Source organism: Lepisosteus platostomus, chromosome 11 (genome assembly GCF_059453375.1).
Source record: "Lepisosteus platostomus isolate fLepPlt1 chromosome 11, fLepPlt1.hap1, whole genome shotgun sequence".
Taxonomy (NCBI): domain Eukaryota; kingdom Metazoa; phylum Chordata; class Actinopteri; order Semionotiformes; family Lepisosteidae; genus Lepisosteus; species Lepisosteus platostomus.
The window spans coordinates 14,810,022-14,831,819 of record NC_142621.1 but is presented as its reverse complement, the minus strand read 5'-3'; the positions used below and the strand labels follow the sequence as shown (position 1 = coordinate 14,831,819).

Here is a 21,798-nt window from a genome sequence, read left to right as displayed (position 1 = left end):
CTTTAATCTGGTTATTCATTAAATATATTGCATTAAAAAATTCTCTTTTGTTTTTCAGTACATAAAGTTTTTAAAAGTTGGAATTTGATGGATATTAATGTTAATTGGAATCTGGTACACATTTCGGTATGTTACATTTTATGTTTTCCAAATAATAAATATTCAATTTTTATGTTTAATAATGCAATATTAGTTTTATACCTTTTAAACGCTAATAATTATAAACACCGCCAGGAGTCTCCAATGTTCATTTTTAACAATTCGATCACAGTTCAAGTACCAGCTGGACGAATTCTGCCACAACGTGTTTGTACTGTCCTTCACATGACATTTGACTAAATTCCTGGATCTGACTTGGCTTCTGCCTTTTAAATTATTAAATTGTAATTATTAAATCCAAATAAGATATAAAGAGAGTAGGATATAGCTGATTAATACCGTCCTTTTATGTAGCATACCTATTTTTGCTTCCTTTTTTTAAAAAAAACCAAAATGTGTGTTTTCTGCGTATTTTGTCCTTATGCATGAAGTCTGTTCAATACTTTAATTCTTTTAAAATTGTGATGTTGTTTTTTCGGATTACCCAAAGTCCTATAGATACAATACTGTTGCTGATATCAAATAATTTTATAGTGATACTCGATATGCACACGGGTTTCAAAGTGTAGTAAATTCTCCATACATATTCTAATATAAGGTATGTGGAATTTAGCATAATATATATATATAAAGTTCAATGAGAGCAGTGTACAAACATTAGTCATGCAAAATAGGCAATATAGGCTTCTCTGTGCTTTACTCGATGAAATCATTCTAGATCTGCTTCCAGGCATTAAAGCACTTTCCGTCGCACAAAGGAGAGCGGAGAAAAAACTCTATCCATCATGATTTAAGCTCTGCCCCCCGCTAAACCGCAGTCTTCCTTCTGTTCGTGTGAAGGTGAGTGGACTTGTGTGTCCACAGCAACTTCCTTTTATATGCAAATGAAAAGCTGTTTGACAGGTCTGTGACGTTAGGAGACCCGGAAGAGCGTTGCAAGGAGAAAATACTCCCGTTTAATAAAATCCAGACTGATTTCTTTTGCACATTTAAACAGGACACACACCCGGAAAATAACAGTTACCCTCGGTCGGGACTTCTTCCGACCTCGTACAGGAGGATGTCGGCGTCAGCGGTATTCATCCTAGACTTGAAAGGAAAGGTGAGTTGTATGGCTGGTCAGAGTATTGACTTTACTACCTGTATGAGCCGATAAGGGCTTGCATCAACAGGTGACTTTTGGGGAAGCGTCAATGGAAATTGAAGAAGAATAGTTTCCCTGAAAAAGACATCATGCATATTTGATAAATATCAGGTTCATGTTCGTAACTTCAGAGGTCAAGTCCCCTTACTTCCCTTACCTAAAAAAAACGTGTCAAAGTGTGCGTTTCTGTTAGAAATGAGGACAGTTTAATTTTACGTCAAAGTGTTATAATTTAAAGTGATTGCATACTTGTCGTTCTGAAAGCTCAATTTATTATATTTAAATTTAGGAACCACAGATATATCTGTTTTCACTTGGGCGCATTTCTAAGATTTGATATGTTGGTAAGAGAAAGGCTTTTTTTTAATTGAATGGACAATATGTATCTTCTTTGCAAAACGGGAAGTATCGCGATCTGTAAACTCTGATTGCTGAAGTGGGGGTTTTATAACGAAGTCGAGCGCAGGAGAGAGGGTGTTTTTCTGTTCCAGCCCGAGGGAAAATAACAGGTTGCAAAAAAACAGGAACTCACCTGTTGGCCGTGTAACGCTTGGAAATACAGTCATAAACACTCTGAAATGCTGCACCAACCGCTATACTGTGTGCTGTGTGTTTGCTGAAATTGTTTCAAACAATAGGGAATTCCCTAGTCTTGAAATCATAAATTATTATCTTCCGCCATCTGCTATCTCTTCGTACCTTTCTTTTATCAGCATATGAAGAACCGATAAACAGAACCAACGCTATCAGTCACTCTCCCAACTGCATGATATACCTTAAGGCTTACTGTAGTGCAAGGAATGTCAGATCTAGAAAGCGACTCGTTGGTAAATATGTACGTGTGTATTTTTCTTTGATGGTACAGTACTGTATATTGGTCCAATGTCAAACTGTTATCTGCAGAGCTTGAATGTATAACTTTCTCTCTGCAGTGGTACGTTACGATTTACTGTCTACCTTATTAGTTTGAAAAATGCATGCCTGTTGCTTATATCTTTATGTTGTGTGCTCTGTATTGTTCTACCTATAAACTCGAGGACCACTATACTGTACATACAGTACAGTAAAATGCTTACTTCCCCATTGCTGTAGACTTCAGGTTAAATCATGATTGAAATCACTGAACCAGTTCCTGTCCTTTTTGTTTTGAATAGCTTTCTTCATCCAAACCAGTTGGTGAACAGGTGGATTAAAGACTTTGAGTCTATTGTAAGCCAATACATAAACACTTATTCCTAATTTGATGTGAAAATTCTATTACATTTTTAATGTTTTCATTTACAAAGATAAAGCTTTGTTCCTTCTCTGAGAGCTAAATATGTCTAGTTGCATTTGTCTGAAGTTGTATTTATCTGAAACTTAGATTATATGTTTTAATTACAGACGTGATTAGAATAGTTAGGTTAGTAATATAAATTCACACTGGCATTAAATTTTAATAAGTAATCAAAAACTGTAGATCCCACTTAGTATAACACATTTCAGTTTTACTTTAAAAAATAATTAGAAATAATCAATTTATTATTTTACAAATAGTTATCGATTATCTATTTACTTATCAATTATCTATGGTTTTTTTAATTTGTAATGACACTTCTTGTTTGTAGTAGTAAAATGTAAATTTATCGTAGAAGTACTCAAGAATTAGGAACAACAGAAGCAGAAATGACAAGCAGAAAAAAGGTCAGGGGTAATGATACAGTACCTTGGTGTTTGGATGCTTGTTTTTAAATTAAGATGTTTATGCTATATTTTAAAAAATACTTGTAAAATAATTTTGAGTGGCACAGGGGAGCAGTGGTTAGCATTGCTGCCTCTTAGCCCTTAGGCCCGAGTTTAATTCTGGACCTGGGGTGCTGTCTGTGTGGAGTTTGCATGTTCTCCCCATGTTCCCGTGGTTTTCCTCTAGGTGCTCTGGTTTCCTCCCACAGTTCAAAAACATACTGGTATGTTAATTGGCTTCTGGGAAAATTGGCCCTAGGTGTGTGTGTGTGCCCTGCAATGGACTGGTGTCCCGTCCAGGGTGTACCCCACCTTGAGTCATTTGCTTGCTGGGATAGGCTCTGTCTCCCTTGCAGCTCTGAGTCACACCTGTGAGGGTGTGTGGGCAGTATTGTATCATTGTGTAATTGTCCAGTAATCACATTGTGGTTGCATTGGCTAATTCTGATTCCTTCCTTTTTCTATTTTCATTGAGTTTTAGATAATGATATGATTTGTATTTCTTTAGATTAACGTGTTCACTCTGGACAGCACCTGAATGGTCTGTTGAAAGACAGTTGAAGTATGGTTATGAATAGTAGGTGGGTAATACTGTTGAGCCACATACAGGTGCTCAAGTGGCCTGGATTCTAGGCATGAAGCAATCAAAATGTGCAGGACTCAACCATCTGCTGTCCATCACAGGGCTTACCCCAGGGAATTCTGGTCTCCCTTAAACAGCTTGGTGGAGTGGAGCAATTGAGGTAAAGTACATAGCTCATGGTATGACAACAGTGCCTACAGCAGGGACTTGAACCCACAATCCACAAGTTATGAGCCCACAGACATACACACTATGCTATACTGCTCCCTTTAAATATGGGTCCCACATACTAAGAGAGACTCTCTTCCTTCACCTTCTTAATAACCTAATCTTTTCACAGCAAGTGCTTCAAAATCTAATTTGAGCCATTTTGCAATATTCAGTCCAGTTCAGCAAAGCACATTTTTGAATATGTAGACATTTTCATATAATTTTCCATCACTATTAAGGCAATTACATCTGGTGGTATGCAGGGTGTGTATGGGGGTATCTACTGTATATGAACAGCTGAAGGATTTTTTTTTTGTATTCTAATGTTTTTGAGCTGTCTTGGTGTTGTAAGTTAGCAGTACCTTGTGAAGTGGCCACTGCAGGTTTGTGTTTTTTTTTAAAAAACAACCTTTAAAACATTGAAGTATGTGAATAGAAAAATAACGAGAGAGGACCAGTACTCACTGAAAACATATTATGCAAATGTAATGATGGAAATTTACCAGATTGTATTTCACCACGGTTAAGGGTGTTTAATTATCAAATAAAGAATATCTCTGGGGGATAGAACTGTGACAAAAAGCAATAGAAAATAGCAAAAAGGCAATGAAAGTGCTCTTAGCACAGCAGTATAGAGGATTCCCCCCCCCCAGAATGCCGGTGAGAAATACAAACCACTCTGGAATACGGAGTGAAAAAAAGTTGTTGCTCTAAATTAATAATGATCCATTGGAAGTTTTCTATTCTAACTTGAATGCTAATCAGGTATCTTATTACAAAAGGCACCACCATCACCCACTTATAGGCTCAGGGTAATTTATAAGGAAGTCTCTTTATAATAGAAAGTGTGTACAAGACCAATAATAAAAAAAGCTGAACGAGGCAGTGATTTTTATTCCATAACAAATACAGTTGTTATGAAAGGAATTATGCTACCCTTTTGTAAGGTAGCTGACAAATGCACCCTGAGCTATTGTCTATCAAGCTTTTTAGTTAAATTACATTTTAATTTTTGCCTCACAGGATTTCTAAAGCACAAATACTCTAAACCCAGGGCTATCCATGAAGCACTGTCATAGCCTGTAATCTACCATGCTTTGAAAGAAAAGTTTTGTTTTGCCACTGAACAGCACAATTGGGATTTTAATACGTATAATTTTCAGCCAAAGCACTTGAAAGCAGTCTACAAAATTTGATATTACTTCTTAAAAGACTGAAAAGAGATCCTTAAATGAAACCAATTTCACATTCACCTTGCAGAGGAAGTCTTTGAAGGTAACAAAAAAAGGCTCAGCCTTCAAGAACCCTTTTTTTAAAGGTTGACAGATATTTGCTGCCCTACAGCTCAGTATGCTCACCGGATCCTGCTGTATACCTGTCTAGTTATGAATAGATAGCACACACTCTGCCCTGTGCTAAAGCAGGAAGAAAGCAGGGGGAAAAGGCAGCTGGAAATGTATGCTGTTATACTGTAAGTAGGTTATCCATGCATACTTCAAGACCAATTGTGTTCTCAATGTATGCTGAGTGATTGTACTAAAAAGGTTTTATACTTCTTTCACTGCTGTGCAAATCACAGAAGTGTTTTTTTTTCTTTTGGCTGTGTGAAAGGAAATTGAAGCTTTTCTCAGACCCCTTTTGTTTTTGTTCCAAATACATGAAAAAGCGGATATATCCCAAGTTCCCCATTTTTTCTAATCCTTGGTAATACCAGCTTTCACAGTGAGTGACATGACCAGGGTATTGCCCAGTCAATGGAAACCCCCAGGCCTCCATTTGAATCTGCTGTTACCAGTGCTGAGCTGTGCATGATGAATGGAGGTCACGTCAGTCCAGTGATTTTATTGTTCAGGTGAGCAAAATGGAAATATGGAAATCCGGGTGACCTTCAGGCAGATTTATTTTGTTTAATTTATTGGAAAACACTAACTTAATATGTGTCATATAATATAAAATCTCCCTTTTGGGAGTTTCAAGGGAGATCAAATCTATGTGCCGCTGTCTTAGTCAGGGCACTTACACATCTTGTTGTTGTTAACAATTGCTCCATCCCTTTGCTGTGGGCTCTGTTTGTGTTGAAAACAAAGTCCCTGTTTTCAGTGCAGCACATTTTGAAGTTACATTGTGGATTCTCTTGCAAATGATAAGGCTTCAGTGATTAATAATCAATAATCAGGGGTGTAGAGTGACTTACGTTGCTGGCTGCATCATTGTTTTTTTTTCGTTCTTCTATTTCTGTGAGCTTCACACAAAGAGTGAATACATTGACTGATGTTCTGATGGGTATTGCGCCTGACTGGTCTATAATTATTTAATCAAAATTAATTGTAATAAAAATTCTCTTTATAGCTGCTATACAGACTGAAATTGTCTCATGTGGATGTTCGTAGGGTCACATGAAGAAACCATGCTGAAGGAATTGTTAGATTTGGTGTGTCTGAGCTTTCATCTCTCTCCTAGGTGCTGATATGTCGGAATTACATGGGGGACATGGACATGAATGAAATTGATCACTTCATGCCCATTCTGATGAAAAAAGAGGAAGATGCAGACATTTCTCCACTGCTGACTCACGGAGCCTCACACTTCTTGTGGATCAAGCACAGCAATCTCTACTGTATCCTTCATTGCCATTTTAAATTTGCTTTATACCTGCTTGACAGACCGGAGTTGTCTCATGACTCATGGTCATGCCCTCTTCTGCAATGAACCTAAACTGCAAAGGTGCCGTAGGCCTCAGTTTTTGTAATCTCTGCTCAGTATCACTTTATTTTGCCACACTGAACTGTGTAACGTAGGAATGACCTTGAAGAAATTTAGGAGTATGGCCATGAAGCTCTCAGCAGATTGTGCCCTGAGTGTAATGTCAGGCATACAATATTTCTATTAATTGCATAGCCTATAAAGTATTAGTTTAACCCTGATTATTACTGATTCCAAATCTCTTCTTTTGTGCTCTTTCTTAACTGGTAAACTAAAGTGGTGGCCATAACCAGGAAAAATGCGAATGCAGCCTTGGTGTTTGCCTTCCTGTATAAAATAGTTGAGGTGAGTACGATACTGAATTTGTGAGCTGTACTGACCTCTGCAGGTGACATTGCAAATTTGACATCTTGTAAGACCTAAAATTATCCTTCACTTCGCATTATGCTGTTCCATCAAAACTGCCTTCCATTCCTCTTTCTTGACCAGCATCTTTTATACCCTGACTGCTGTATTTTGTTTTCTACCGTAACTAAAAGACCCCTTTAAGGGCTGCTTGTGGTATGTTTATCATTACTCTCTTGGTCTGTTTTGGGTTCTTGTGTAGGTGTTCAAGGAGTATTTTAAGGAGCTTGAAGAGGAGAGTATCCGTGATAATTTTGTCACTGTGTACGAGCTAATGGACGAGGTGATGGATTTTGGATTCCCTCAAACGACAGACAGCAAGATCCTTCAGGAGTAAGTGCTGATCCCTTTATTAAGTGGCATTGAAGAGAATTGATAGCTGCCATTAATGATACTCCAGTTTACATATTCTCTGTGATATTAACTTTTGACTCAGCAAATCAGGTGGGAGAGGAACTGTAATAACAAGGTGTTTCTGCTTAATAGACTACAGGATTTTCTTTTTTAATTGGCATTTATGTCTTTAGGTACTGTCAACTCATTTCTTTAGCATTCGTCAGACACTGTGTATGTACTGTACAAGTACATTATGTATACATTTTATATATAATTATCACAGTCATACATGGATATGAACAGTATGTCGTAGTATCATGCACAGAATTCTTATTTGACTGTGCCATTGATTTGAAGGTTTCAGCAAAGATTTAAAGTATCTTCAGTTGTGGTCTCCTTTTTGGAGACTTTTATACTTGGTTGTTGTTTTTTCTTTTTGCTGTGATATTTTTACGTTCTCATACAATAACATTATTTTGTAAAGATGTTGGAGAATTTTTTCAGTGAAGGAGTTTTATCAAATCAAGATCGATGGATGTATTGATTGAAAAATTCATCTGTGGAAATGGTATTGGTATTGTACATTTAAACTTCTAGCTCCCAGTAGGAGATAAAAGTAAGTCATTAAACTGTGAGTGAGTTTCTGTCTGTCATACTAAAACTGACATTTTTAACAAAGAAGAGAGTAGAGACCTAATGTTTCAAGTGCATTCTCCATTTTACTTCTTGGTCATATCCCCTTCTTCTACAATTATTTTAATTGTAAACCCAGCAGAACTGGTATCGCTTCTGGTTTGTCGACCTGACTTTATCAAGTAATTGGTCAATAGAATCGTCTGTAGCACAGTCAAGCTAAATCAATATCACTTCTAGCAAAAATCTATGTCATTGTAGATCCATTCACAGCAAGGAGATTTGCACATAGGACTGATGGAAAGAAAAATAAAAAACAAAATCGATTAGTTTCCAGTTACCATTCTGAATCACAGAATTTTTAATGTTATTCAAAAGGCTGAGTGAGTCTACAAATCTTTTTTTAATATCTTAAGTTTTAGAGGCATTTCCTTTCTGGAAATATGAGGGTAGCATTGATCGATAGTAATAATTGGAAGAATTAAAGCTAAGATTTTGTGGGCATTTGTCAGCGAATAGAAGATTCTCGTGTGTTAATACAGAGGGACGGCTCTCTGGCTCAGTCTGCCTTCAGTAGATGATTAGTGGAAGTCCCTGTGCGAGTGAGACAAAGCCTCTGTCAGCTGTCCACATGGAAGAACCAGACACGGCCTCTCAAGAGAGTCTCCACACTCATCTTCACCCCATCTTTTTTCTAAAGAGGGGTACAAAATCTATGCCATTGGCGGTCTCCCCTTCGGCCACCATTCAACAAGGGAGTGAACTGGCTCTTATGAGCTATTTCTATCATCACTGCCCAAGCCAGGCTTGCAGATGGCTCTTTGAAAGAGCTGATAGTTATTCTGATGCTAATACGACTGTTTGTGTCTGATGCTCCTAGCCCCGCTGTTCACATTAAGGCATTCATTAGCATTTATTAAAGGCATGGAAATACGAACGTTTGTTCCCATTTTGTATTTCCTTTCTTCTTTTTTGTTTAACCCAAGAGAACAAACGTGCTAAACACGGTCAGGTGATACATGTTAAGATCCATGCACTGGAATATTCATTTGTGTTGTGCTTTACAGTGTACAATACAACAAATGCATATCCCAGCAACTGTCAGGTGCAAACAGTGCCAAGGCACTTCAATTTTCTATGTCTCACTCATCCTCATTCAAGCAAGGTGATATTAGCAATTGTAAAGAGAACACTGAAATCAGCAGGCTGTTGCTGAACTCTTTTTGGCTAGTTTTTTACGACAGTTCTACCCGTGAGGCATGGTCTTTAGACATTCTGAAACATCTGGTCTACTCTATAGGGGAGACACTCCGTAAGGAATGCCAAAAAACGGATTTTTTTCAGCAGACATTGTTCCTAAATCTGAGAGGGAAAAGCTTAAATGGGTATAAAGAGAAGAAATGATAGCCAGGCTTGGAATGAAAGTCTTCTGTTTTTGGAGGGAGACCGTTATTATTTCCCTTTAAAATAATAACAGTGACAACAATAACTTAGAGTGGAAGGAGACTCTGAATGATTTGCGATTAAGCAGGGTATAGAGGTGATCAATTCAGAAATTTACTAAACAGGTAATGGGGGTCGAGGTGTTGTTCAACTCTTTGGCAGTCATTTACAGTGCCTTGCGAAAGTATTCGGCCCCCTTGAACTTTTCAACCTTTTGCCACATTTCAGGCTTCAAACATAAAGATATAAATTTTTTATTTTATGTGAAGAATCACCAACAAGTGGGACACAATTGTGAAGTGGAACGAAATCTATTGGATTTTTGAAACTTTTTTAACTAATAAAAAAAATGAAAAGTGGGGCGTGCAAAATTATTCGGCCCCCTTGCGTTAATACTTTGTAGAGCCACCTTTTGCTGCGATTACAGCTGCAAGTCGCTTGGGGTATGTCTCTATCAGTTTTGCACATCGAGAGACTGAAATTCTTGCCCATTCTTCCTTGCAAAACAGCTCAAGCTCAGTGAGGTTGGATGGAGAGCGTTTGTGAACAGCAGTTTTCAGCTCTTTCCACAGATTCTCGATTGGATTCAGGTCTGGACTTTGACTTGGCCATTCAAACACCTGGATACGTTTATTTGTGAACCATTCCTTTGTAGATTTTGCTGTATGTTTGAGATCATTGTCTTGTTGGAAGATAAATCTCCGTCCCAGTTTCAGGTCTTTTGCAGACTCCAACAGGTTTTCATCCAGAATGGTCCTGTATTTGGCTGCATCCATCTTCCCCTCAATTTTAACCATCTTCCCTGTCCCTGCTGAAGAAAAGCAGGCCCAAACCATGATGCTGCCACCACCATGTTTGACAGTGGGGATGGTGTGTTGAGGGTGATGAGCTGTGTTGCTTTTACGCCAAACATATCGTTTTGCATTGTGGCCAAAAAGTTCGATTTTGGTTTCATCTGACCAGAGCACCTTCTTCCACATGTTTGGGGTGTCTCCCAGGTGGCTTGTGGCAAACTTTAGACGAGACTTTTTATGGATATCTTTGAGAAATGGCTTTCTTCTTGCCACTCTTCCATAAAGGCCAGATTTGTGCAGTGTAAGACTGATTGTTGTCCTATGGACAGACTCTCCCACCTCAGCTGTAGTTCTCTGCAGTTCATCCAGAGTGATCATGGGCCTCTTGGCTGCATCTCTGATCAGTCTTCTCCTTGTCTGAGCTGAAAGTTTAGAAGGACGGCCAGGTCTTGGTAGATTTGCAGTGGTCTGATACTCCTTCCATTTCAAGATGATCGCTTGCACAGTGCTCCTTGGGATGTTTGAAGCTTGGGAAATCTTTTTGTATCCAAATCCGGCTTTAAACTTCTCCACAACAGTATTACGGACCTGCCTGGTGTGTTCCTTGGTCTTCATGATGCTCTCTGCGCTTTCAACAGAACCTTGAGACTATCACAGAGCAGGTGCATTTATACAGAGACTTGATTACACACAGGTGGATTCTATTTATCACCATCAGTCATTTAGGACAACATTGGATCATTCAGAGATCCTCGCTGAACTTCTGGAGTGAGTTTGCTGCACTGAAAGTAAAGGGGCCGAATAATTTTGCACGCCCCACTTTTCATTTTTTTATTAGTTAAAAAAGTTTCAAAAATCCAATAGATTTCGTTCCACTTCACAATTGTGTCCCACTTGTTGGTGATTCTTCACATAAAATAAAAAAAATATATCTTTATGTTTGAAGCCTGAAATGTGGCAAAAGGTTGAAAAGTTCAAGGGGGCCGAATACTTTCGCAAGGCACTGTACATCCATTTTCAATGCAGTTCTAAGCATGGCAGTAGCCAGTACACTTGAATAAGACCTAGAGCAGCCCCAAGGTGACAGCTTGTTCATGTACAGTAACTGTTAAGAGATGTTACTTTTTACCGTTACTGCCTTGGAATGCAGTTAGTCACGAGCACTACCCTTACATGATGCAGTCTAAATAGGGTTTCCTCTGCAGGACGGTTCTTCTCTGTACATACTCTGCTATGGTGTTGTCAAGCTGTCTCTGGTGGATTATAATATAGATAGGTAACTGCAATCTTAAACTGAAGACATTTAACCAGTTTGGTTTTAGACCCTCTGCATTACTGAGCTTTTAAAAATAATGATTCCTACTGTTTTTATTAAATAATACTGTATCTGTGAAAAAATCTGGTATCCCGTCCAGAGTGTATCCCACCTTGCGCCTGATGCTTGCCGGAATAGGCTCCGGCTTCCCAGCAACCCTGAATTGGAGAAAGCCGTTAGAAAATGGATGGATGTCTGTGAAAAAGTTAGTTTTGTTTACCTGTTTATTGCTGTATTTTGATAGATTGCACCCATTAAACGCTTACACTTGACAGGAAATAAGAAGTGTATTTCACTGTAGAGCTGCATAACATACTATGTTATGCTATAAACGTGAAGAATCAGACTATAAATTTGGTGCTGTTTCTTGGAGATGGCTATTGTTTTTTAGTCTCCTATGTGACCTGTCTTTTCTCTGCAGGTACATTACACAGCAGGGCCACAAGCTGGAGGTGGGTGCACCGAGGCCCCCGGCAACAGTAACCAACGCTGTCTCTTGGAGGTCAGAGGGGATTAAATATAGGAAGAATGAAGTTTTCATTGATGTTATCGAGTCTGTCAATTTGCTGGTAAGAGAAATTCAGTACCACTGGGCCGAAGTTTTCTGTTGTAAGTTTGAGGCTTTCTAATTGAGAATTCCCAAATATACTTTATATAATTGTTGGGTACACAAATATGACTTGGTGTCAGACAAAGTGAATGACAAATGGAGAAGGAATAAATGTAATGTGAACTTTGTTTGATTTTTTTACTGAGAAACATCCAGAGCTCATTTACCCACTTCCTTGAATTCACTGGCTGAGGAAATGATTGCAAATTTCCTGTGTACCGCAGTTAAGACAGGCCCTCAATCAGCCTCACACCCCCCACGCCAGTGTGGGTCACTGGGCATAAGTTGGACTTCACAGGGTGGAGCTCAGTCATGGTCATCGGTACTCAGCACAACAAAGCTCATTCCTGAGCTCCTAACAGGAAACCATTACTTAACCTACATTTCCACTCTTGTTTTTATTTCACAGCTTTCTGCACTCTCATTTTCTTCTGTTTCTTCGTTCCTCTCTTTCTATCCTTATAACTCTTCTTTCTTGTCTTCTTTTTCTGTCATTGTTTACTGTGCTCTTTGTTGTCCAGCTCTCTCATACCCTCCTGTGCTTGTCCTCTCGATCTTCTTCTCTGCATACTTTGACCTGTCTCCCCCTGAAACTCACTTCCCATTTTGTATGTCTGTATGTCTCTGGCAGGTGAGTGCAAATGGTAGTGTGCTGCGCAGTGAGATCGTCGGCAGCGTCAAGCTGAAGGTGGTTTTATCTGGAATGCCAGAACTGCGTCTTGGCCTCAATGACAAAGTGCTCTTCGAAATCACGGGAAGTAAGTTAGAATCCAAAGAAGCAAAGTTGCCTAAAAACACACCTTACTTTCCTAATTCTGTAATTTTTTTTTGTTTTGTCCACATAATCCAATTTTTTTTTTAGAATGTTTGTAGGTGTCAAAACTTCATCCTAAATCTCACTCTCCGCACTGAATTTTGCTCAAATGAGGTGGCTAGAAGTGACCTTGCAGATGCAAGAATTTGACTTATGCTAGAGAAGCAGTTAGCCAGCCAGGCTGATTAGCCAGCGTCTAATGTTGACCTACGTGAAAGGAAAAGAAATGGATAATATAAAAAACCACCTTGTTTTTTCAGAACCATTGCAGGCTTTGCAATTTTTCCTTTCAAAACAAAAGTATTTTGACAGACATTAGCAAAGTAAAATCATTGTATGAGTGATGAAGACAGAACACATAACCTTTATTACTGAGCTATGCCTGTTTTGGAATTAGTAACTAATTAGCAAGGCACAACTAAAAAGCAAGGCACACGCTATCTTACTAGGATTTCCTGTGTCATAATCAGTAATGATTTGAGAGATTGTATCATATTTTTATTATGGTGCTTACAAGAAAGCTTTTCCTGGCTAGATCTAAAGACAGCCCAGATACTTTGAAGACAGTGCTGGAGTAGCTGTGTCTTCAGTATGCAGATGGCCATGAGTTGGAGATGATGTGTTTACAATGAGAACACTGAAGAGGAAGAGAGGGGTAGCGCCCATCTGGGCCGGGACTCGAGAAAGAAGTGAGGGGAAAAAGATGAAAGGGCGTAAGGAAAATCCACTCCACTTCCACAGAGTCCCCTGAAAGTCAAAAGACAAGAGGAGGGACAAATGAGAGAATTACTGTATGAAGAGGCTAAACCAAGAAAAATTGTCAAAACAAATCAGATGCACATCACCACACATCCTGCCCCTCTCTCTGTAGCCTAGGCTTTGTGAACTGAACCTTCCCTGTCCTGCCCACTAGAAAATGGGAAGACCAACGCTTAATTAAAAAATGAAATAAATCAAGAAAATAATCTGCTGATAACAGTAGCATTTATTCACATAGCTCCAATTGATTCAGTTGTAACCCATCATACTGCTTTTCTTTTCTCCAGTGATTTTAATTAGTGTTGCAGATTTTGCCACTTTTTGTGCTACAGTTGACATTTGGAATCCAGGAATAAACTGGGCAGGGTCACCGGTCAGCAGCCATGTGCGATTCCAGTTGCTGTATCCAAGTCTGCCCCCAAGGGGGCAGGATACATCTAAAAACCACAGCCTAGGGCACGACACATTCATTTTAGTTTGGTTGTGAAAAATGAAATACACCCAAGAGTACAATCATATGTTGTGCTTTCATCCTTGTACTTGATGGACACAATTCTTCTTTAGTACACTAATCAAGCAAACCAAACAAAAACACTAATGACAACAAGGTCTGCAGTGACCTGTTACAAAATACGTGAAGAAACATAAGGTTTAAAATGCTACAGCAGTGATTTTGCCTAAGGTAAACTTTAGAAGGGATTTTATTGAATAAAGGTATAATAAAGAAAGGTAGGAGTTTGTTCAAAGGCACTCTAGCATGAGCTTAATAAACAGCCTAGTTACGTAAGTTCTGTGGTACAGAAGAGGAGGTAAATCTCAGAAGACTGGAGAAAGGAGTTCTTTTAGAGGTTGCATGTGCCTGCTGGCCACAGGTCCAAACATGTAGGAACAGATCATTCAGGGGACCCTGGGGATCTCAATATGGAACAAAGACTTACAAATTAAAAGTGCTTCTTCCTTCTCTGGTGAGCCAGGCACTTGTCCAACCTTTCTGTACATATATGTTATTGCTTCTCTTTGTATTCTGAGTATAAAAGTAGGGTCCTCAGGTGTTCCTGCTGGGATTATGGCTGCATGGTACGCCTCTGATCTCCACAGACTCAGCACTGAGTCGGAGCCGTCAGCAGCAGACATCAAGAACCTAGACCTGCTTTTAATCTTCATTAAAATGTCACCGATACCAAGTCATGCCTCAGAGCACAACTTTAAATGGATGCGTTTTTACATTCAGACCTGGCAGTATTCCCTGTGCATAAAATAGATTAAGAGTGAATTGAACTCTCTTTCTATATATAATTGTCTCTTTAAAGGAGGATTTGATTTCTTAAGGTACCTTAATTAAGTTAAACATTTCACTTGTGTCAATATTAACTCAAGTATTATCTTCACATCATATACAGTAGTACTAGGTTTTGCCTGTCTAAATGAAAGGTGTTTAAACTGGCATATTTATTTGTCCAATATACTTTAGCAGTAAGGATGATTTATTTAAATAATCTCTTCGACTTTCAGAAACATAAGAATGTTTGTTTAAATTTAAGTAAAACACAGCAGTAAAAGAATACATGTTTTCCAGCACTTGGTTTATTGATTTATTGTATGTCATACATTGCCTGTAGCCTATATACAATCAATATTTTTTTATTGTCTCAGATGTCTCTCTGACATTGTACAGGAGAGTTTGTGTTTTCAAACAAGGCTGCAAGAACTGTTTTCCTGTTTGTGTTTTTCCCAGGGGATAAGAGCAAGACAGTGGAGCTGGAAGATGTGAAGTTCCATCAGTGTGTGCGACTTTCTCGCTTTGAAAATGAACGCACCATCTCCTTCATCCCACCAGATGGGGAGTGTGAACTGATGGCTTACCGCCTTCATACTCCTGTTAGTATCACAACAGCTCACTGACACTGGAAATGCAAGACATTTCCTACAACTGATATGTACTATTGGGGCACTAGGGTGACAAATCCTGATAGCATCCCTGCCCTTAGAGTTAGCAGTTCCAGTGGTGCAGTTAGTTTTCAGCAGAAGTTCAGCACCCATGGCACTATAAAGATACAGTGTAAGCCTTGTAAATGACCATCTGCATGAGGCCAAGCTACTACACAGTTGTTTTTGTGTTTGGCGGTTTGCTACACAGTTTTATAACTTGTGTCAAGATTGACAATTTCAATATGCTCTGTTTGTTATCATATGGAAGAAAAATCTGACGTGTTAAACCGGATTGACTCAGTTGGTATTTAGCCTTTGTGACATTTAAATATTATTTTTCCCTTTAGAATGCTTGCTTTTGTATGCTTAGCAGTTCCATGTAAGTATGGTGCAAGAGTGTCTGATGAATTTGCTGCCTGTTCAACCCTGTAGCCTGATATTCCATGAAAATAAGGAATAAACATGAATCCTGGACCCTGTCAAGATAACAATCCCAGAAAGGTGGGGGCTCAGCCATTTATGTCTGTGTCTGGCTTCATCCTGGAGCCTAATGCATGTTGTCTCACTGATCCACTGAAAATGTCCCATGTTCTTGGCCTCTCTGTCCCAGGTTAAGCCCCTCATTTGGATTGAATCTGTGATAGAAAAGTACTCCCACAGCCGGGTGGAGATCATGGTCAAGGTATGGTCTTTTCTGTGCAGCTCCCTGGCTAAGTGTGTCCATAGTGAGTTTTCTGTCTCAGGTGCCTGCCTTTAGTTGATATAAATACCTACTCTATCTCGCCTGACTTCAGAATAAATATCACTCTGCTACTGAACACATTCTAGGACAGTATTCTCAAGGGTTCCTAATTATATGAGTTAATTCATATTTGTTGTATATCTCCTTGGTTTACGATTTCTAACCTACTGGTCTAAAATATTGACATTATGTCTTTTTTCCTGTGTGGGATAATGTAGAATGGAGTTATCTTAAATGAAACACAAAAAGTAGATGTACAGGTCTCTCGGGACAAATGCTTACTTTCCATTTTGAATCATTAACCAGTAATCTGACCTCCAAAAGAAATCAAGGCAAGCTTTCCATCAAGTGTTCCTCTCACTAATTAAGGTGTTATCCGACCAGCTTTTGCTCTGAATAGCTTTGTTTTTCTTAATTACCTATGTCATGTGTCCTGCTGTGTGCCTTGTGTCTTTGTGTACCCCAGGCCCGGAGTCAGTTCAAGCAACGATCCACAGCTAATAATGTGGCTATCATGGTACCAGTGCCCAGCGATGCAGACTCCCCAAAGTTCAAGACCAGCACAGGCAGTGCCAAGTGGGTCCCAGAGAAAAATATGGTGGTTTGGACAATCAAATCCTTCCCTGTAAGTAGAAAACCTCTGAGACCTCTAACACGTCCTCACTTTCACACCTTTCACTCTCACATCGAGGAGGCTACTCACTGAAACATTTTTTTACCGTATTTCAATCTTCTCAGAAGAAAAATAAGTCCACTAAAATCTGAATCTATAAAGAATTGCCCATCTTTGATAACTGTTGTGAATTCCATTCCTCTTACAGCCCCTAGATAACTTACTCATGCATTGATCTTGCGAAAAGTTTTTACATTTTCATCTTGAACCATATTCTTTCTGATTTCAGGAACTCATTTTCTACATACTAACATCCTATTTAGGAGCACAGTTTGGACAGTAACTCCACAAATTATGTTAGTTCTTCTTTTAGTACAACCTCTTCTGATTGGACTGGTATTAAAAACAGAAGTTTTGTGCTCTAAAATACCTTAGTTTTTCTTGATTTGGTTTCGGTGGAGTGGGACATATTCCTCCTTTAAAATATTCCACCTTTGAAATACTCTCAGGTGTTTTAAAAAAACAGGTATTACGTAACACAAGAGAAACCTGTTGAAGACCTGTGAGAAAAGGTTCCTGTATTCTCAACCCACACATTGTTGTCTATACCAATTGCCAATGCAGGAAATTCACTTTTTGATCATCTCAATCAGAATTTTTGGAGTACATACAGTATTATAAATGTCCTGATTATTTCATTAATATCATCAGCTTATTTATCAAAACAGCATCACTGAGTGCATTTGAGGTCAAGTGGCATATGATGTAGCCCCATATATGTATATTATTGAGGAATTTAAGTTTATACTTGTTTTCAAATGCTCATAGAAACTTTTTGAGATTCTTTATTGTAAGCAATAACTCCCTCCCTTCAAAAAACCTCTAGCCCTGATCTGATCGGCAGTCAGGCAGTCTGAAATGGGTACTAATTCTGTTCCCCTGGCTGGCAGGGTGGGAAGGAGTACCTAATGCGAGCTCACTTCGGTTTGCCCAGTGTGGAAAGTGAAGAACTGGAGGGAAAACCACCCATTACTGTCACCTTCGAGATCCCCTACTTCACTGTGTCCGGGATCCAGGTGAGATGCTGAGCTCAGGATTGTTGGCTTGTTGAGACTGAATTCAGACAATTTCCCTAAAAGCCTTTAACATCTTTTTGAAGTGCAGCTACTGAAATATGTAAGTTGAGCATACCAAACCCCTTCATTACAGAAATGTGTGATTTTACAGTTTGTGCCTTAAGTGGCATTTAGTTAATTGGTACGTTGTCTAATAGTGGCTAAGAGGGAGCCTACAGGATTGTTAACTATGCTGTTGCTCAAAATGAAACTGACTTCCAATGGTAAAATGGTATAGTAAATTGTTGATGTGTCTTCAAGTCTTCCAAGTTCTCTTTCGGTCTCCATAAAGACATATGAGAGATGGGAATGCAAATCTCAGGGTCAAAAACTCACAAAGGCACACAATCCTGGACGTAACAGCTCATCTGCCAGTACTGTACAGCAAGTCTGAATGTAGTTACACGTAGATGGGAATGTGCCCTACTTTATGTCTGACATTCTGATTCCCATTGGAATGTCTCAGAAGGGGACTATTGGGATGTCTGAGACATCTAAACATGTTTGCAGCGACTTGTTCAGATGTTTCAGCTTGAAGCACATACAGCACATGATCCCGCTCATCAGTGATTCATTATTTATTCCATGCTGAAAAGGGAGGAAAAAAAACATAACGTTTCGGCTCTGGAGGCTCCACAGCCGAAACGTTCTGTTTCTTTTCTTCTCTTTTCAGCGTGGAATAAACCTTTACTTGTTCCTTTGCAGCCTTCGCATGCTGACACAGCTACGTACTTGAACTAGTGATTAATTATGGTACCACAAAAGCACATAGACGTATAATGAATTTATAGTTTTGCTAGAATTACCTCCTTGAACATTTCTCGGTTATCTATTAGTTCTACACTTGTTCGGCCCAAGGACTTTGTGATATGCCATACTCCAATGCTTTCCTTTCTCACCAGTTTTTATGTGAAAAATATTGAATAACAAATGAATATCTGTGTGCGTTTGCCATATTTGCCACCATACAGGTTTTTTTTTCTCTGAGGCAGGATAAATACGATCACTTTTCTGGTGGAAGCATTCTTTGCTTCAGTAGTGATGATTGAAAAAGACTGATCATACAGCTCAGGCTCCAGCAGTCTCAAAGCCACACTTTCAATGGCTGACGAACCACATGGGCTGTTTATTACCTTGTGAGTAGACAGGGATCACAACCTATGTTCTGGCATTATCTTTGTCTTGCTCAAGCCCATTGAGCTACCCTGGCCCCATGTCAGAACAGTATAGCTGCAGTATTGTGAGTCCTACCATCCCTTACCTGTGTCTGTGCTTGTCTGCAGGTCCGCTACTTGAAGATAATTGAGAAGAGTGGCTATCAGGCCCTGCCCTGGGTACGCTACATCACACAGAGCGGAGGTAAGACTTGAGCTTCTCTGGTCCTCATGGGAAAACCAGGTTCAGAGATTTAGCCATTTTCTGTGTAATACATAGGACTTTGTCTTTTTACTCACACCATGGGGATGGCCCCATGGTCAACCCCTTAATCGCAGTGAGTCTCCTCGTCACCCATGGAAATTTGCCTCTGCAGTTTTTTATGAAGTGTTCCTTCCCTTTGCTATCTGCAGGACAAGGTCCACACTTTCCCTATAGATTAATTCTGTGGTATTTACAAATTTGAAAATGATGGCATGCACCCATTAGAAAACTTTGATCATGGCGTCTTAGCCAACTCTCCCAAAACTAGAGTAAAACTGTTTTCAACCCCAAATAAAGACCGTGAAACTAAACGTGAGTTTAATGATGGATAAAAATCCATTTGTAATGTTGGAAGACCATTAAATGAAAAGTGCTATATATTAATGAATATACTTTTTGAAGGGGTACAACATTAAGGTTAATAATATAGATCCTTTAATTTTTTTCTTGCATTATCATTTTTTGGCAGATTATCAGCTACGGACAAACTAAGGGGAAAATCTTGTGAGACAAATGAAGAAATATAATGCACTAGCACACTTTTTGTAGCCCACAAATGAAGACAAAACAGAGGAGAGAATAGATCAGCCGATCCCTGATTACAGCCTGGCAGCTACAGTGTTCAAAGTGAAGGCCTCAGCCATGGGACCACGGTGGCACTGTATTTTTGTTGAAACAATATTTTTTAAAAAGATTGTCACCACATTTTAAAGAGACTAGGAATAATGTGATAAATTGTCAATAAATATGTTTTGATTCTCTGAAAACTTTCAGATTTACATTATTACTATTAGTCTGGAAAGAAACCAAAATGAGGGTAGCTGTCCTATTATGTTTATACTGTACTAGTTGGTATTGAGGACAGAACATTTTTCTTCTGTTTTGGTGATTTTCTCTCAAAGGAGCATAGTTGCATTTTCAGAGTGTTACATGAAACATCTTTAAAAAATCTTACCTTTAAAATGTTTCACAATCTCTAAAAAAGAGCAGTTGGAGGTATTTTCACAATGTTATATCACCTGATGTTATCCTGGCCTTTGGCATTTATAAAAAGGAATTGCAGTCTCATTACCAATAATGTACACACCTTAGAAACCAAGCAAATGATTAACTTAGACTTTGTTCTGTAGATCTTTGTTTTCTGACATTTGAGGGTTTCATTTATAAGTCTCTTGATACAGCAGAGAATGTGCATTCGGAATGGAAATCAAAAGATTTTTTTACTTTCATTACACCAGACAATATTCTGAGTAATAATTGTCTTGAAGCTAATAACAAACATCAGAATTACAAATGATTTTCTTACAATGTAAACAGACACAATGTTTTTATTGATTTTTCCTTTCTTGGTTTCCATACTAATAAGAACCCAATTCTTTTTTGTGTATTCTGACCTTGATTCTGTGCACTTTTTTTTTTTTGCTGCCACAAAACCAACATCCAACACACTATAGCAAAGAGTAACTAGACCTGCCTTAGACATGCGTGGAACTCATGGTTAGTTCAGGAGTTCTGCAACTTTTTTAGACACAGAGTACGTAATGAGGTGACAATGATGAATGATGCCTGTCAGCACTTAAAGCTGCTCAGGACCAGGAGAATGTTCAGAAATATTTCACTGTGAATATGAGACACAAGCTTTCTTATGCACTGGGATCCTTAGCCAAATAAAGGCTTCATGTTTTGGGGTTTTCTCATCCTGGCGTTTGTAATTTTCTTTTGCTTTTGGTTGATGCGAGTTTTTTCTTCAAGCTTCCCTGTTTGTTTCTGTCCTAAATCTTTCATCTGTTAAAGCTGCTGTGAACTATCCTGTCTGTGGCGAGCCAACTGCAGTGACTATAGTATGTGCCACTTTGTCAATGACACATACTTGGAAATGTCTTCTTAGGAGGTGATGGGAAACCATTATTGGTTGTCGAAAGGATTTTTTACTTTAAATATTTCTGGTGGTGAGTCAGTTATTTATAAAATAACAACAGTAAAGCCCAGATTAATTCCTTGCTGTGAATGCATTGCTTTATTGTTATTTTGCATGTTTATTATTTTATTTAAAATGTTTGCAATGGAGACTTTTCTATTAAAATAAACTAATTTCTGGTCCAAACCTGTACAGTTCTACCATTTTGAAGTCTACTTAGTATTAAATATTGAGTCAGAACTTTATGGTAAAACACAGGATAACTGCTTTTTGTGTGTGTGTGTTCAATGTATTTTTTATAATGCTCAGACTTGGCAATTTCTGCCCCACTAATTTTATACTGTACAGCTCAGTAAATCTGAGGACGTGTCTGTCATTGACAATCAAGCATCTCAATAAATTAATATTTTTATATCATTACACAAAAGAAAGCACATGATTCCTCAAAATAGAATTGCAGACAATTTCCATAGTTCATTTAAATACTACCCG

General features: G+C 38.6%; 1 protein-coding gene across 2 annotated transcripts; it reads left to right on the top strand.

The window, feature by feature from the left end:
- Positions 1 to 17: 17 nt before the first annotated feature.
- On the top strand, positions 18 to 21,492 carry ap1m3 (adaptor related protein complex 1 subunit mu 3). 2 transcript variants are annotated; one of them, XM_088598638.1, is made up of 14 exons: positions 18 to 126; positions 830 to 939; positions 1,097 to 1,201; positions 6,219 to 6,375; positions 6,739 to 6,806; positions 7,069 to 7,199; positions 11,809 to 11,956; positions 12,629 to 12,755; positions 15,306 to 15,448; positions 16,110 to 16,181; positions 16,708 to 16,866; positions 17,805 to 17,930; positions 19,253 to 19,328; positions 19,858 to 21,492. In XM_088598638.1, the coding sequence occupies exons 3-14, from the start codon at positions 1,160 to 1,162 to the stop codon at positions 19,878 to 19,880; spliced, it is 1,272 nt and encodes a 423-aa protein (XP_088454764.1). In that variant the 5' UTR covers positions 18 to 126; positions 830 to 939; positions 1,097 to 1,159; the 3' UTR covers positions 19,881 to 21,492. The 2 variants fall into 2 exon arrangements, with proteins under 2 accessions (XP_088454764.1, XP_088454765.1); XM_088598639.1 differs by lacking the exons at positions 18 to 126; positions 830 to 939 and having other exon boundaries at positions 1,011 to 1,201; positions 17,814 to 17,930.
- The last annotated feature ends 306 nt before the right edge of the window (positions 21,493 to 21,798 follow it).